This window comes from Mustela erminea, chromosome 6 (genome assembly GCF_009829155.1).
Source record: "Mustela erminea isolate mMusErm1 chromosome 6, mMusErm1.Pri, whole genome shotgun sequence".
In the NCBI taxonomy this organism is placed as follows: domain Eukaryota; kingdom Metazoa; phylum Chordata; class Mammalia; order Carnivora; family Mustelidae; genus Mustela; species Mustela erminea.
The window spans coordinates 72,766,892-72,783,806 of record NC_045619.1 but is presented as its reverse complement, the minus strand read 5'-3'; the positions used below and the strand labels follow the sequence as shown (position 1 = coordinate 72,783,806).

The following is a 16,915-nucleotide window of genomic DNA, read 5'->3' as shown; positions in this document are numbered from 1 at the left end:
ATTACTTTGGTAGAACAGCTCACAGAACTCAGGAAAAATTTTTACTTACTAGATTACCAATTTATCATAAAAGAATATAACTCAGAACAGCCGGATGTAAGAAACACCGAGCGTTAAGTTTTGGGAGAAGGAGCATGGAGCTTACATGTTCTCTCTCAGTGCACCACCCTCCCCAAATCTCCATGTGTTCACCAATCCAGAAGCTCTCCAAACCTATTCTTTTGAGTTTTTATGGAGGTATCACAAGAAGGCACAGTTGACTAAATCGTTAGCTCTTGGTGGTTGATTTAACCTCCAGCCCCTCTTCCTCTCCCCAGAGGGAGGGGACACTGGAAGTTTCAATCTTCTAATCAGGTTAGTTCCCCTGGCAACCAGCCTCCTCTTTAGGGGCTTTCCAAAAGTCAATGCATTAACATAAATTCAGGTGTCGTTAAAAGGGGCATGTTATGAATAATATGCCGTATTCCTTTCACATTTAAGGCTCTGGAACTATTTCAGGAACCAAGGACAAAAGACCAAATACTATAACAAAAGATGTTCCTATTGATCTTAGGAAAATTCCAAGAGTTTTAAGAGCTCAATACCAGAAAAAAGATGAAGACCAAAACATAAATGTATACATATGTGTGTGTGTATAAATAATTATAAATCAAACATATTATTTTATACATATAAAATACATGTAAACATATGTATTTTATTATACACCTATATCAAATATATAAATATACATATTTTTTATTATTATAAATCACAATACTACACTCATCTAGGGCAAAAATAAGGGTTCAGACTCTGAGGTTAGAGCTCAAGCTCTTAGCCACATGCAGGCTCCATGATTCTGAGATCATCACCACCATGACAGCAACCCAGGATTGCAACCTTCAGAGTCCCAGGCATAAAGGCCCTATGGATGCATGTGCTGCTTACTACCATCATAGTTCTCCTTCCCTGGGGGCTCCTTCCACCTGCTCCTTATGTCCTTTCAACTTTATCAAGCACATTTTTTGCTTCAGAAACTTTCTCTTCCATCTCCAGAGCTCTGCATGGGTTAGCTCCTTTAATCTTCCAAGTCTGTTAAGTTAATTAAACAAGGAGGCCATTGGATTGAGGTGGCTCTAATGCCATAGTGGCCAACATGTACAAACCAGAGTCTAATCCTGGAAATGCCTCAAGGTTCTAATATCAAAACACTAAGGATAACCAATCACAAAAAACCAACTAGACTTTAATATATAGCCAACCAAACAATTTCCTTTCTCTTTTTCTGCACTTTGTCCCCAGAAGTCTTTCCCCTGAATTCTATTGGCTCAGCACTCATAACTACATTTGGTTTGACAGCGCCTAATTCCAATCAATTTTTGCTCAAATAAACTTAAAAATTTCAATATCCCTTAGTTTATCTTTTAACAGATCTTAACAAAAATGTTACAGCCTTAAAGATACCTTCCTTGGGGCACCTGTGTGTCTCAGTTGGTTAAGCATCTGACTTTGATTCGGGTCATTATCCCAGGATCCTGAGATCAAGTCCCGCATCAGGCTCCCTGCTTAGTGAGGAGTCTGCTTCTTCCTCTCTCTCTCTGTCCCTCTGCCCCTCCCCCACCACTCATGTTCTTGCTCTCTCTCAAATAAATAAATAAAATCTTAAAAAAAGACAAAAAGATACTTTCCTTGACCACCAAAGCAAAATGAATCTCTCTATTTCTGTCTCTCCCTCTCCTTCTTCCTTTCTCTCCAGTACCCTTTGGTCCCCCATCCTATCTTGTTTTTTATAGTTCTTATCTCCACATTTTTTTTGTTTGTGTACTTGTTTTCTTGCTTTCACACTAAAATATAAACTCCAAGAGGACATATTTGTTTACTGATTTATCCTGCTTGGCACGTAATAGGCATTAAACACTTAGTTGAATAACTGTTATTAATGGATTTTTAAAGTCTATCCAATGGAAATACCAGGCATTTGATTCCACTGCAAATGATCAATAAATGTGAGTTAGGAATTGCATAACTTTATAAAAGTAAAAATAACCAATGAAGTTAACTAGAAAAAGACAGGGCTTACGCTGTCATTGCCCAGGCTCTCAGAATCTCAATAAAGACCACAATTTCCATCCTTTTCAGTTATAAAACTATAATAATTATTACTTTGGCTCAGACTGACTTATTACTCATTAATTTTTCAAAATGTTCATGATATTTAATTATCTTATCTAAAAACCAATGACTTATAAACTGGTTATTTTCCACTCTATCCTTCCCAACTTTGGGCTTTAAAAGACTGACTTTTACAGACTGCACAAACTAGGATTTCTTGACTTCTAAATTCTGGGTGGGTTAAAACTATAAGCAGAAGCACCAGGAGATCAAAAGGGGGATGGAGAATAGGGTTAGAATATTTATTCTTCCAGGATCCCTCCCAGCTGGGTTGTCACAGGTGGACAATGTCCTTTTACTGACCCAAAAGCCATAGGTCCTTCTAGGTGACCTCACCTATGGCCATTCTCTCCTGGTTTTGGTAAACCAGGAAAGGTAAACCAGGGAGGAAAGTCCCTCCCTGACTTTCAGGACTAGGAGAGGTAAGGGCTTCCTGCTATTGCTAGTATAAGGGTATTAAACCACCCTTAACTCTGCTTTCCCTTAATTCCGGTCATACCTTTATGAACAGTTTATTTATTAATACTTCCTTGCCTGACCTGTTTGAACTTGCCCAGCTGTTTCCTGCAAGGATCCTGAGTCAGACATTTTATGCCTCAAATTAAATCAAGGGCTAAGTCAATGGAAAATTTTAACAATGCACAAGAATTCATAAGCATGGGCACTGTTGTTTCCAATTTGGAGTAAGACATGATATGAAATATAAAAAGAAATTAAATAAAAATAACATGTGTTATTTTTCACATTGGCATGAATTAAGGACATTCCCACTTGGAAATAACCCATACATGGTAGGATAAAAAAGTAGTCACTCATTTGGCTTCTCTGTATTCTGTTTGTTTTCAGCCCCCTTCAGATTTATAACCTAAAGATCAGGTTTAGAAAATGTACTGGACATGGGATTGGCAAATATATTCTAGTCCCACCTTTGTTCAGAAATTGAGAAATCAGTCAACTTTTCTGAAACACAGTGGCCTGAACTGCAAAATTAAGTTGTTGAAATAAATTATAGCTAAGATATCCTTTAGTTTTAAATCTCTGAAAACTGTCAAGAACTATCAAGAGTTTTTATTTTAAAGGTGGTAAGGGCAACAATATAGGATTATTTAAGAACCCAGCTCTGCAGCCTAATTGTTTGGCTTCAAATCCCAGCTCTACCACTGACTAGCACATGAAATTGGGCATGTTTCTTAATCTCTTTGGGCCTCAGTTTCCTTGTCTGGAAAATGAGTCTGATAACAATACAAATATCTACATGAGGGTTTCTTTGAGGGTGAAATGAGTTAGAACTTGTAAAATACTCACTGTGTGCAAGGCATTATTCTAACCCCCCAATAAGTGTTACAGAAAAATTTCCACAATTTACTGATCTAGGAGGTTTTATTCAGCAATTCCTAAATGGGGCAACATCTCATCTAGCAGATAGAAAAGAGCTCTACAAAGCTGTTCAAGACAAGAAATGTTTACAGACCAAAGTGAGATGGAACAAGGAAGTTATACTTGGCATTTGCTGATTGGTTAAAGGATTACTTCCCTTATATGGAAGAAAGGAGAGTCTTAGAGCCAGGTCAGTTAACTTGTGCTGGTCAGGCAAGCACCGACTGGTTGGCCAAGACCCACTTTTTCTGGGAAGGGTAAGCATAGAACTTAAAATTCCAGTTTGCTGATGTGGGATTAGCATAAGTGGTGCCATCTTGCACCTAGTCTAGACACTAACAATACCCAACTGAAATGATTTGGGGTTAGTAGTAAATAATAATGTATAGGTTATACTGAGCTGAAAATTATCATTAGATGAGCCATTACTGGGGCACCTGGGTGGCTCAGTTGGTTAAGCTTCTGACTCTTGATTTTGGCTCAGGTCATGATCTTGGGGTCCTGGGATCAAGCCTGGTGTTAGTCTCCATGTTCAGCAGAGAGTCTGCTTGGGATTCTCTCTCTCTCTCTCACCCTCTGCTTCCAGCCCCCTGCTTAATCATGTGTACTCTTGCTCTCTCTCTCTCAAATAAATAAATAAATCTTAAAAAGAAGAAGAGCAATTACTATTTGAATCTATATTTTGATTTAAGTAGTATGCTTAAGTATGCTTATATTTAAGCAGTATAGTTTAAAAGTGAAGAACCTAACTTATAGCCTGTTCTTACATTTTGAGATATGACGTGTAAAGATGATTTGAACAATTTATTGCTATCTACTTGTGTGTACATGCATTCTTTCTTTTTTTATTATGTTATGTTAGTCACCATACAGTACAACATTAGTTTTTGATGTAGTGTTCCATGATTCATTATTTACATGTAACACCCAGCACTCCATGAAATCCATGCCCTCCTTGATACCCACTACTGGGCTTACCCATCCTGCACCCCCCTCCCTTTTTTTTTTTTAAATTTTTTATTTTTTTATAAACATATATTTTTATCCCCAGGGGTACAGGTCTGTGAATCACCAGGTTTACACACTTCACAGCACTCACCAAAGCACATACCCTCCCCAATGTCCATAATCCCACCCCCTTCTCCCAACCCTCCCCATTTTTTTTTTTAAGATTTTATTTATTTATTTGATGGGGCGATCACAAGGAGGTAGAGAGGCAGGTGGAGGTGGGGAGGGAAGCAGGCTCTCTGCTGAACAGAGAGCAGACGCGGGGCTTGATTCCAGGACCCTGAGACCATGACCTGAGACGAAGGCAGATGTTTAATCACTGAGCCACCCAGGTGCCCCCCTCACCCCTTTTAAGCCTTCAGTTTGTTTCCCGGAGTCCATAGTCTCTCATGGTTCATCTCCCTCCCTGATTTCCCCCCTTCATTTTTCCCTTCCTTCTCCTAATGTCCTCCATGCTGTTCCTTATGTTCCAAATAAGTGAAACCATACAATAATTGACTTTCTCTACTTGACTTATCTCACTCAGCATAATTTCCTCCAGTCCTGTCCATGTTGGTACAAAAGTTAGGTATTCATCCTTTCTGATGGTAAACACATACATTCTTAACAAATGACCCAATATTCATTACATACATACATACACACATACACAGTTGACCTAGGGGCCTGACCCCCCTACACAGTCGAAAATCCACATAAAACTTTTGACTCCTCCAAAACTTAATTGTTCATAGTCTACTATTAAGGAAGCCTTACCAAACATAAAGTCAACACATATTTTGTATGTTATATATATTTCACACTATTTTCTTACAATAAAGTAAGCTAGAGAGAAGAAAATATTAAGAAAATCATAAGAGAAAATACATTTGCAGTACTGTACAAAAAGAAATTCCATATAAGTAGACCTGCACAGCTCAAACCTATGTTGTTCAAGGGTCAACTGTGTGTGTGTGTATATATATGCACATATCTGTAGACACTTATTATGTATTTTTCTACATGTACACAAACACACTAGGAATAAATAGCATGATTTAAGGTAACTAATGGTGCTTATTATTTCTATATAACCTGCCCAGAAAAACAAATCACAAGTTTTCTTTATATGGTAGCTAGGACAGAAAATGGAGGAAGTTCTGAGCTAAAGGAAACTACAATAAAGTGGGCACAGCAAGCAAAGAGGGGAGAATGGGAACATGACATCTTGCTCTTAGCCTAGCACTGTCCACAAATCACTTACCATGCACCAGTCAAGACTTCAATAACCTTGCATTCCAAGATAAACCATGAACAACAGGAACCTCCTAAAAGCATTGACTAACAGGAAATCCTGAAAGCTTTGCTTCATGAGATAAGCCACAAAAACAAGAACATCCTGTTTTCCTTACAAAAAGACAGGAACATCTTATTCTTATCAAATCTAAATGGTCAGCTGCCATATCTGAGCTATAAATATCTGCCATATTATCAGAGCTATAAATTCCTCCTCTTCCATGGGATGAGCCACTACTTCTGAACTGCTAGTGAAAATGTTTTCTGAAAAGGCAACACAGGTAAAGGGGATGAAGAGGTATAAACCCGCAGTTGTAAAAGAAATAAGCCACAGGGATGAAAAGTACTGTATAGGGAATATAGTCGATAATATTATAATGACTCAGTATGGTGACTGATGGTAACTTAACTTCATCATGATGAGCATTTCATAATGAATATAACTGTTGAAACACCATGTTGTACACCAGAAACTTATATACTATGTCAACTGTACTTCAGTTATTTTTTTTTAAGTTTCCCTGTGTTCACATTTGTCTCTGTATCTTATTTTAACAAAGAGCTATTGAATAGTCAGTAGTAGTAGTAGTAGTAGTAATAGGATTTCCTTGGGAATTCCTGCATATACCAAGGCCAGCTTCATGGGTGGACCACTGGTGCAGTTGTACAGGTTCCTACCTTGGCTTAATGTTCTGCTTTACCATCTTGAAAAACCTAGTAACTTTCTGAAAGGGGGCTTTGCGAGTTATACTGATGATCTTAGATGTACCATAAACCTCTCTCCTGAGCACTGAAATAAAGTAGAAACAGCATTGTCTTTGGAGTCTGACAGACCTACTTACTTAGGTCTTACTTACTCACTGTCATCTATAAAACAGCATAGCTCAGACTTGATTGATGACTACATGAGATCATGTAATCATATGTTTTATACCTAGATGGTCCATAAATAACAGTTCTGAGTTATTCCACTTTACCTTCTATAAAGTAGAGCTATACCCTTTTACAATCTCCTTTTCTCAGCATAAGTCTTAATAGAAGCAGCAAGTCATGTGAATAAGTACATATGGTAAATGAGAGTTGGGCTACTTGTGTGTTCATTTCCTTACTTACCATTCATTCCTCCCATTAGAATCAGACTACATCCTCCATCACCACCTCAAAGAGCCTTGATGACCTTCTTCTGGCTAAACCACCTTTAAGTGTTATCTCACTTGATTTCTCTTCAGCATGTGACAATTTGGGTTATGTTTGTCTTCTGTAGCACCCCACTATTTTTTTCTCTACCTCTTTGGCTGTTCCTTCTCAGTGTCCATCGCCATCAATTGCTATTCTCAGCTACCTCTCCAAGGACTTGTTCTCACTTAAGGTACATCTGATCCACTCACTCTCTAAAATAAATAAATAAGCCTTTGAAAAAAAAAAGTTCTAAGAATTGTGATACTATGTATGCATCTTTGACCTTTAAAATAATTGGCTAAAGGGGCACCTGGGTGCCCCTCAGTCAGTTAAGCGGTTGCCTTCAGCTTATGTCGTGATCCCAGAACCCTGGGATTGAGCCCCATGTCAGGCTCTCTGCTAAGCAGAGAGAGAGCCTGTTTCTCCCTCTCACTCTGCCTGCTTGTGCTTTCACTCTGTCAAATAAATGAATAAAATATTAAAAAATACACAAAAATTTTAAAAATAAGATAATTGGCTAGAAATAACTAGGACTTTGTCATCTTACCTCATTATATAATTATTTTCTTAAAAGAAAAAAAAAAACCCAGCTGTGATGACTTTTCCTTTGACTAATGAGAAGAATTATGGCACCCTGAACATCTCATAATAATGAGCAATGGCCTGCATTTTCCTAGTCTTGAAGAAGCAAGTAATCAGTGGGAAGACCCAGATGGACAGCTGTGCAGACTCAACAGATAGGAAGGACCATAAAGTCCTGTTAGGGCCAATTTAATGTTAAAACCTGTTAAACCCCTAGGGCCTGCCTGGGCCTACTTAGCCATAGTGACTCCATGTTGCCTAGGTAGCCATTTTGTTGTTTAATAAATGCCTCAGCTGTTATTGATACTGGTTCCGGGTAACCGTTGCTAAAACACATACCTAAAACAAGGCCATTTTGTTGTTTAAGAAACGCCTCAGCAGTTACTAGTATCGGTTCCGGGTAACCGTTACTAAAACACACAGGTAGGAGACATCCAATGAGCCAAAGCCACATACGTAGATGTCTGTGGTTGTGCCCTATAAAACTAGCCTGTGAGACCAAGGGGTGGTTGCTCTTTTCGGGGGCGGTCCTGGCCGGTCAGTCTGACTTCTAACGATTGGCATAGAATCAAGCTTTACATAACTTTCACTTTGTCTCAGCCTCGTTCCCCGAGCTGGTCAGTCTAACTTCTAATGCTTGGCATAGAATAAGGCTTTGCATAACTTTCACTTTGTCTCAGTCTTGTTCCTTTGACAATGGACCCAACAGTCCTACCCTCATCTACTCTATCAAGCTTTCACCTGGTATTCCAAGGTCTACATGGCTCTCAGAATAGCAGAGGATTCTTCAAAAAAAAAAAAAATTACTGTATTAATAAGTAAATGCACATATTTTCACTGCTATTCAATCTCTTCTTTAAAAGCAAATTAGCACAATTTTCAGACTTATAGCTCCATGCCTCTATTTTCCATAGATACTGCAAAAGCCACATGTCCAATATTTAAATATTCTCCTCCTCTCTTCAAAAAACTCCTGTGATCCTCTCAGCTTAATAAATGGCACCACCATATGCCACCCATTCTCAGAATCCAAAGCCTAAAAATTCATCTCGACTCTTCACTTTCCCTCATTCCCACCAATCTCTAAATCCTATCAGTCAACTTCCATTACCTCTTGAATCTGTCCATTCCAGTGCTACTACTATCAGCTCAGGCTATCATCAAAGTACTCCTATCTAGTCTCTACCTGTGACCTCTAGAGTTCTTTTAACACTTCACAGCCAGAGTTCTTTCTAAAACTCATTGTCCTATGCACGCCCTGTCCCTGCTTAAAAACTACCTATGACTCCACCCGAAGTTTCAGACTAAGCCTGAATTGTTCAACATAACACAGCTCATCAGGCCCCATTTGGGCTTTCTGGTCAGAAGAGAGCATACCACCAGCCAGCCAAATCTAGCCCACTGCCCATTTTTGTACTTTGCTACGTAAAGCTTTCAGTTTTAAATGGTTGAAAAACCAAAATATAAAATTTCATGCTAGTGAAAACTACATGAAATTCAAACTTCAGTGTCCCTAAGAAAACTTTATTAGAACACAGCTCCACTCATTCGTACTGCCTATGGTTTCTTTTGAGCTACAAGTTGAGTAGCTCTGACCAAGGCAGTATGGCCTAAAAAACTCTACAATCTTTACCGTCTGACCCTTTATAGAAAAAGTTTGCCAACTCCTGCTCTACATTCATCTCTCACCACCGCCCCCCCCATTGCAGCCACCTCCCTGAACTGTCTGCAGTCCTTAACAGCCCGCAGTTCTTTCTGTGAACTGCTCCCCCTACTCCTCCCTGGGTGCTCGCATATAACTTCATCTAAACATTTAACAGTTATTCTAATTGTCCTACTACTGGTCTGGTGCATGTGTTCACCACTGAATCCTCAGCACTAGCTCTATCTCCCCTCTCCTTCAGTGCTTGATTTATGTGTATTGCCTTGAGTAAGCAGCATCCTGAGAAGATGAACAAAACTGGGGTCCAACTTTCAGCAGCTCACAAAAGGAAGAGAGACACATAAACAACAAATTAATCCACAAGGAAGAATGGAAAAACTCAAAAAATAGCCGGTACTCTGCGGCATAACCAAAATGAAATAGTTCGACCTGGGAAATGGTGCCCCTTCTTTAGAATCCTGATTTGAACAGATGCCCCTCCACCATGATGAAATTCTTACTGAGCTTTTTTGCTGGCATGTAGTATCCTCATCTATAAAATAAGGCTAAATAATCCCGACTTCACAGAATTAAATGAACGTAGTTAATTGAGAGCACGTACTGAGGTACGTGCTTCAGAGAAAATGCTGGGTAAACAGCGGTCACTCCTGGTTGCTCTAAAACGCTCCGTTTCACGTTAACAGAGTCCACTTCCAAGGGAGTCTCTGAAGGACCCCAGGTCAGAACTATAGTATAGCCTATAAGTTTTAACATTCTTTTTATAACCAGCTTATGCTAAGAAACTGTGGCCAGCTGACCATAGATAAGGGAGTCAGCAAGCAGCATAACAGGATAACGAATAGCAAAAATCTGTGTTTAACCCAGCTGTTTCTGGCTTCTGTATAATAATGCTTCTAATGCTTTGTTAAGAAGTGAAAAATTGCTTAATCCCTCGCTCGCTGTGTAATCAAATAAAGTTATACCCTTCCCCTGTTAAGAATTTCCCCTACTACTAAGTAAAATTGATAAGGGTTGTCTCCCGTACCGAGGCCGGAGACTTGCGGTTCAGCACGTACGCTAGCTGGAGACGTGTGGTTCAGCACGTATACAGATAAAGGTTAGAAACGTGCAATTCAACACGTAACCTCTACTGTACACTACCTGAACGGTGACTGGCCAGAATGTATGGTTGGTTTTAAAGGATTGGCTACCTGTGTGTAGGCCTTGCTGTAATGCTTTGAAATTACTGGCTAGAAAAGTGAGGGCTCTGATGTAATGGACTGTAAAATTCTATATTAAGCCACTCCCAAAACAGATCGGGGCTCTCAGACACTGACCCATCCCTCGCGGATTTCGTGGTCAAGTGTCCCTGGGAGTCCGAGCATGCCCGAATAAAATCCTCTTGCTTATTGCATCCAGTGGTCTGTGAGTGCGTCCTTGGGTGCGGGTCCTCTAGGGTCTTTCAGTACAACCCTACTGGAAAAGCAGGGCTTCTATGCAGATCGCCGCTGGAGGTGTGCCGGGTTAAGCTGCGCGCGGGGCTTGAACTCCAGGGAAACCGCCTGTAAACGGAGTCCGCGAGGTGGAAAAACTACAACTCCCGTCGTGCCTCACCGAGTTTAGGGCTACTCTACATTTTATCACCTCCCTTCTCTTCTTTCCCTCTGTAGTCCCGAGCGTGGCAGCGTCCCGGTCACCGGAAGAAGCCGTGTGACGTCACGAGGGCCTACGCGTCGCGCGGGGGGCAGGAGTTGACGGACGGTCTCTGGCTACGTTTGGGCGGCCCTGGGACCACGGAAGAGGCTCTCTTGGGCGGCCGCGATGCCTAGCTCGCGGCGGGTCAGTCAGCTTCTGGATCTGTGAGTCCACCCGGTCCCCGCCTCCCCTTCGCCCCGCCCCAGCGGAGCCCTGTGCTCGCTCTCCCTCCCCGCCCCCTTCCCACCTCCGGACCTCTGAAGAGGTCCTGCTGGTGTTTCTGTTTCTGAGTACCTGATTTATTGTCTCCTGGTAGACGACAGTTGTGCCAAGTGGGCTGCTAGGCAGGTTTGCCCCTCTGTCCGCCCTGGGCGCCCCCAGATTGGTGTCCGAAATCTCAGTCAGCCTTGACACCTCGATGCCCAGGCAATTCCTGGCCGTGGCCTGTTTCTGACGGGAGCTGAAAGCCTCGGTAGATCAAAACAAAATACTAGATGTGGCTCTCAGAAGCCTTCAGCAAAGTTCCACCGTTCCTGTAACCGGGATAGGTACTGATTCTTCGAGGGCGCACGGCTCCTCGATCGCTTGATGGCGGTTACAGGGTTCAGCTTCCAGTCCCATTCAGCAGCTGTGTGACGATGGAGAGGAACATAACCTCCGTGCCTGAGTTCTTGACCTGTCAAATTAGTGTAACACCAGTACCTATCTCCTAGAGTTGTAGTGAGGAATAAAATTTACAAATGTAAAGTCCTTAGAAGGATGCCTGGTGTCAAATTTCAAGGAGCTTTACTTGGTAATAAATATTTTAGTGAGGGAGAAACGAGAATCTCAGAGGCGTGTCTTTGCAAACTGGCCTATAAACGGGGAATGACTAGGTGTGTTTAACCTTTACAGTGATTGGTTATTACAACGATTGGTACCACAATTTAAAGAACAGCGAGGGATTGGTTAAAAGTGATTATCTTACATTATTTTAGGGAGATGATTTAAGTTTTTTTTTTTTAATGATTATCAGAGGGATTTATAAGAAATAACTTGTTAAGTTTCACTTATGTTCATGAGATAAACCAGATTATGTTTCATTTATGTGATCTAACTGGTTTGCTCTGCTTGGGGGATTTTCAAGGGTGGTCTCCATTTTATTTTATCTAAAAAATTACCCTCTTTTGGTCGTTACGTCAGCGAGCTGAAAGTGTGAGCCAATATACTATTACCCCCGCTACCACTGTTGATGTAGTAATTGGGTTGTATGGTCATGTAGTTGCCATTCCAAACAGTTGCATCGTCATTTTAGGCATGGGCAGTGGGATTATTGAGTTCTTTGAGTTGTGTAATCGTGATGGATATCATTTGGTGTGTGAGTGGCTGCTGAAAGGCATTTAAAACTCTTGAAAGGAGACAGCGCACTAGTGTGAGAAGTTGGGGGAGTTGCAGTAAAGTATCCTCTAGACCTAGTAGGCACTTGGAAGGCAAAAAATGAAACAAGCCTCTTCAGACTGTTTACATAGACTTTTATTCATTGTGACCTACTGACAAGGGAGCCATTGGGTCCAGGTGCTATGCAGCTGTTCTCCACCCCGTCCAAACCTTAAGCTACAGCTTTTATAAGAAAGGGGCTTGAGAACATGGACGGGACTGGAAGAGATTATGCTGAGTGAAATAAGTCAAGCAGAGAGAGTCAATTATCATATGGTTTCACTTATTTGTGGAGCATAACAAATAGCATGGAGGACATGGGGACTTAGAGTGGAGAAGGGAGTTGGGGGAAATTGGAAGGGGAGGTGAACCATGAGAGACTATGGACTCTGAAAAACAATCTGAGGGTTTTGAAGGGACGGGGGGTGGGAGGTTGGGGTACCAGGTGGTGGGTATTATAGAGGGCACGGATTGCATGGAGCACGGGGTGTGGTGCAAAAATAATGAATACTGTTATGCTGGAAATAAAAAAAAAAAAAAAAAAAAAAGAAAGGGGCTTGAGGTGCAGTCAAACCGGGTTATCTAAAGTGGTGTCTTTTGTGCACCAGTCATCTCTCCTCCTTACCTAAAGTGTGCCTTCTGTGTGCCACTTGAGGGTAGTATTTTGGTCAGGGCATACATTAACATCCAAGAGGCCTGGAACATGTAGCCCGGTGGGAGATCATTGCATAAGCATAAACAAAATGGTGGCCAAAGATGGAGTCAGTTTTGTTAGCACTCCTACAACTAGCAAGGTTAATACGATAACTATGAGGGAAGTAATAGATAAGCGTGAAGAATTCCTGGGAGCAGAGATTCCCAGGAGCCAGGATTTAACCAACTAAATAAATCGGTGGAAGAAGTATCACCTATTTGATGAAAGACCGACATTTGATCTTTAGGATCTTTTAAATTGGGAGTCATAGTTTCTAATTTATTAACATGGAATTTTTTTTTTTTAAACCAGTTAGAGCATATGCATCTCTTTGTTAACTAGTTAGGGTGTCTAAGGGTGTGTAGTTGTCTAATATAACTCTGGCTAGAGAGTTTATAGATTTTTGCTGTGATTGTAGGGATTTTGCAGAAGAGATGATTTCTCTTTGGAAATTTATAATTTTTTAAAAAGATTTTATTTATTTATGACAGACAGAGATCACAAGTAGGCAGAGAGGCAGGCAGAGAGAGAAAGAGAGAGAGAGAGATGGGGAAGCAGGCTCCCTGCTGAGCAGAGCCTGATGCTGGGCTCTATCCCAGGACCCTGAGATCATGACCTGAGTGGAAGGCAGAGGCTTTAACACACTGAGCCACCCAGGCGCTCCTCTCTTTGGTAATTTAAAAGCAGTCTTTTGTTGTTGTCTTTTTCAATAAACTAACTCTCTAAGTTCTCATGTCTTCATTTGGAATCCATCACAGAAAGCTTCTTAGACCTGGTGGAAAATAAGTTTTTTAATATTGTTTAGTGCCTTACACTTTTGAATCATGATTACTTAGGATAAACATGAGGATGTCTTATTTCGGGAGTGTTATAGGTGACTTCCATCTAAGATGGGCCTCTTTACAGTGTGAGCAATCAGGTATTTCTGTGGAAATAAAACAAGGATAAAAATTAATCATTGGAGCAAACTACAAATTCAGTTTCTGAGTCTGGAGAGCAGCCAGTCGAGAAAATTTCTAGATTTGAGCTCAAGACATTTTTAGATAATGGAGTGAGGATGGCAGTTTCAATCTGTTTGATTTTCCTGATTAGCAGTTTGAATGACTCTGATGATGTCATTGGGTGTTCTGGTGAACTCTCTGAATGGGCTGTATAGAAATAAGCATGAAGCTTGTCTGTACATGATCTGTTGTGGTGATATCTCTGAAGTTTATACCAAGTTGTCTGGCTTTAGGTTGAAGGGCTTGAGTTAAAGGACAATTTTAGTTTTATTTCAAATCAGAATGGTGAGAAAAAATTGGAAATGTTAGATTGGAAAGTTGTAGCCAGATGTTGGAGGAAACTAGAAGAATTCAGGACCAGTCCAGTTTACAGACAGATAACAAAACCTCAAAGGTCATGAACAGGACTAGAATCTGATAATAGGTATACTATAGTTTTCTACTGAAACACAATTTTTATCTCTATAGTTTCTTCATTTTAATAAAGATAATCACAATAAAATTGCAAAATAAATCTAGTCTCATTAAATTCACCTTATTATTTATGTAAGTACAGCAGAATAGTGATTTTATGCACAGTTTCAAGTATGATATTCCAGTCCAAGCTTTGGTAATCCAAAGGGTTTTACTGGTTTCACAAATCAAACCTCAGCTTCTTAAAAACTGGTGGTAAGAAATCTCAGATAAGATGTTTAAACACCTCTTCTGGCCAAGAAGCCAAGCCAAGGGCTTGTCCAATTATATCCTGTTACAAAGAGAATAAATTCTCATTGAATTTATGCAAATACCTACACTGCCATGAAAATAAGTCTACTCAATAAGGGGTTTTTGTTGTTGTTTTGTTTTGTTTTGAGTTCTGAAGAAATCAGGTAGGGAGAAAAAAAATAAATGTTTAATTTTTGTTTATAAAAGTGTACCAAATTGTTATAAGTTATATAATGGGTTGAAAGGAGAAAAGGGGTTCTTTAAATTTGGAGAGTAAAACAGTAAAGAACCATAAATGTTGCAAACAATGTCATAAAAATTATAATCTCCTCCATTAGTTGATTTAGTCTGAATTCTTGTTTTCTTACTCTTGGGTTAATAGTTTTGTGAATCAGTTTCTCCATAGCATGCTAGAAATTCTTACCTAGTTAAGTGGTATGATCTTGAAGTTATCAGAAACTTGTAATCTAGAGTACTTGTCAGTGTATTTTCCATGAATCTCCTTGAAAACAAAATATTTTGGCCTGTAGTTGACTATAAATGTTTTCATGGAAGAATTCAGTATAAAACAATAACTGTCTGTGAATGACAAAAGACTTAAAAGATAGCCTTGTTAAAGAGTTCACTATTAAAAAAAAAAAAAAGATGTGGTTGACAGGTAAGCTTGGCTACTCCTGTGGTATACAACATTTAAAAATAACTGATAACATTATATCAGGGCATATCAGATTCCTAGGAGTTCTATGCAATTTCTGGAACACTTATATTAATAACATATCCATACAAATATAATCTAAGAAGATTAAGAATCCCCTTTACTTGATAATGTTTCCCATGCAATATAACACTTGAAAAATTTATATAGTTCAATGCCTCGTCTCAGTTTTTATAAGAAGAGGAAAAAAACCTGAGATCTTCCCAAAGCAAGGAGCTTTGGGAATATCCCAAAGTTAGTTCGAAGTCTAAAAGACTTCGTTTAGAATTTGATTTTGGGAATTTTGTAAAAACTGTCAAAAGGTTTTAGTCACTTGATTAGGGTGCCTGAGTGGCGCAGTCAGTCAAACCTCTGACTCTTGATTTTGGCTCAGGTCAGAATCTCAGGGTCGTGCAATAGAGCCCCATATCCGGCTCTGTGCTGGGCATGGAGCCTGCTTAACATTCTCTCTCTCCCTCTCTCCCTTCTCCTCTCTTTTTTCCTCTGAAAACAAAACAAAACACCACTTGATTAAATAGGATCAAAGGTCATTGTGAAAAAACACTTAGTTATCTATTCAACCAAAGCAACAAAAAGATTTCAGAAGCAAATATAGAAAGTACATAGTTGTTTAAAAAAAAAAAAAAAGCCTTAGCTCTTTTTAATGTTGAAAAGATTGTTTTCCTAAGCAATCAAAAACCTGATAAAGACTAAGTGAAACACAGGAAATTATTTTCATGAGACATAGAATCTTTGTTTCCTAGACAAAATACACAAAAGGTAAAGAAAACCTTTCAAAATCTCTTACTAAAAACAGACTAACAATCCAAGAAACTCTGTCCTTTTAACAGAGAGAAAAGTAAACTGTTGTTTTTTGTTAGTGTATTATTCAACTCAGTTTTGGAAAACTTCTGTTTGGATTAACTATTAAATACCTAACATCTTAAGTTTTTCTTGCTTACACATTTTGTAATGGAGATTAGCATCAGCTTATTTGACTAATAAACCCAGGTAGGAAAGATTGTATTTTTGCATTATATTTAATGTTGATTACTCTGAAGACATGCCTGTTTTAATTAAATCAACACATTTAAACTATTTGCAAAGCTTTTATTCATTGAAGATTATCCCAGATCTTATGAACTTGAAAAGCATTTGGGTTAGTTTCTATATTTCTGAGAGTTTTGAGAATGCTTAACTTATGTAAGTACTTATTTTTCTTCAAGCAAATTAAATAGAGCTCTTTTTCAAAATCACATATACATGATATACATTCATAGACACATATACATTAATACATAGGCAGTTGTAAATAGATTTTATAGCTTTCATTTCAAAATTTTAACTGTGTGTCAAGTATAGTAATACAAAACTCAAAAGAACAGCTGGACCCAGATTGTGTTTCTGGCAGATAGAATAATAGAAGTTTATCTACTCAGATGATTTAAGCTTTTTACCACAAGTTTTTTATTTGTGTGCTGCAAGAATTCTCT

At 39.3% G+C, this 16,915-nt stretch overlaps 1 protein-coding gene across 1 annotated transcript in view; it reads left to right on the top strand.

The window, feature by feature from the left end:
• The window catches only part of AMN1 (antagonist of mitotic exit network 1 homolog), a 122,293-nt gene that overhangs the window by 39,946 nt on the left and 65,432 nt on the right, over window positions 1–16,915 (top strand). Inside the window, exon 4 of the mRNA XM_032347719.1 lies at window positions 10,888–11,076. Coding sequence (XP_032203610.1) covers window positions 11,039–11,076 — 38 coding nt within the window. The 5' untranslated portion in view covers window positions 10,888–11,038. The remainder of the gene's footprint in view (window positions 1–10,887; window positions 11,077–16,915) is intronic.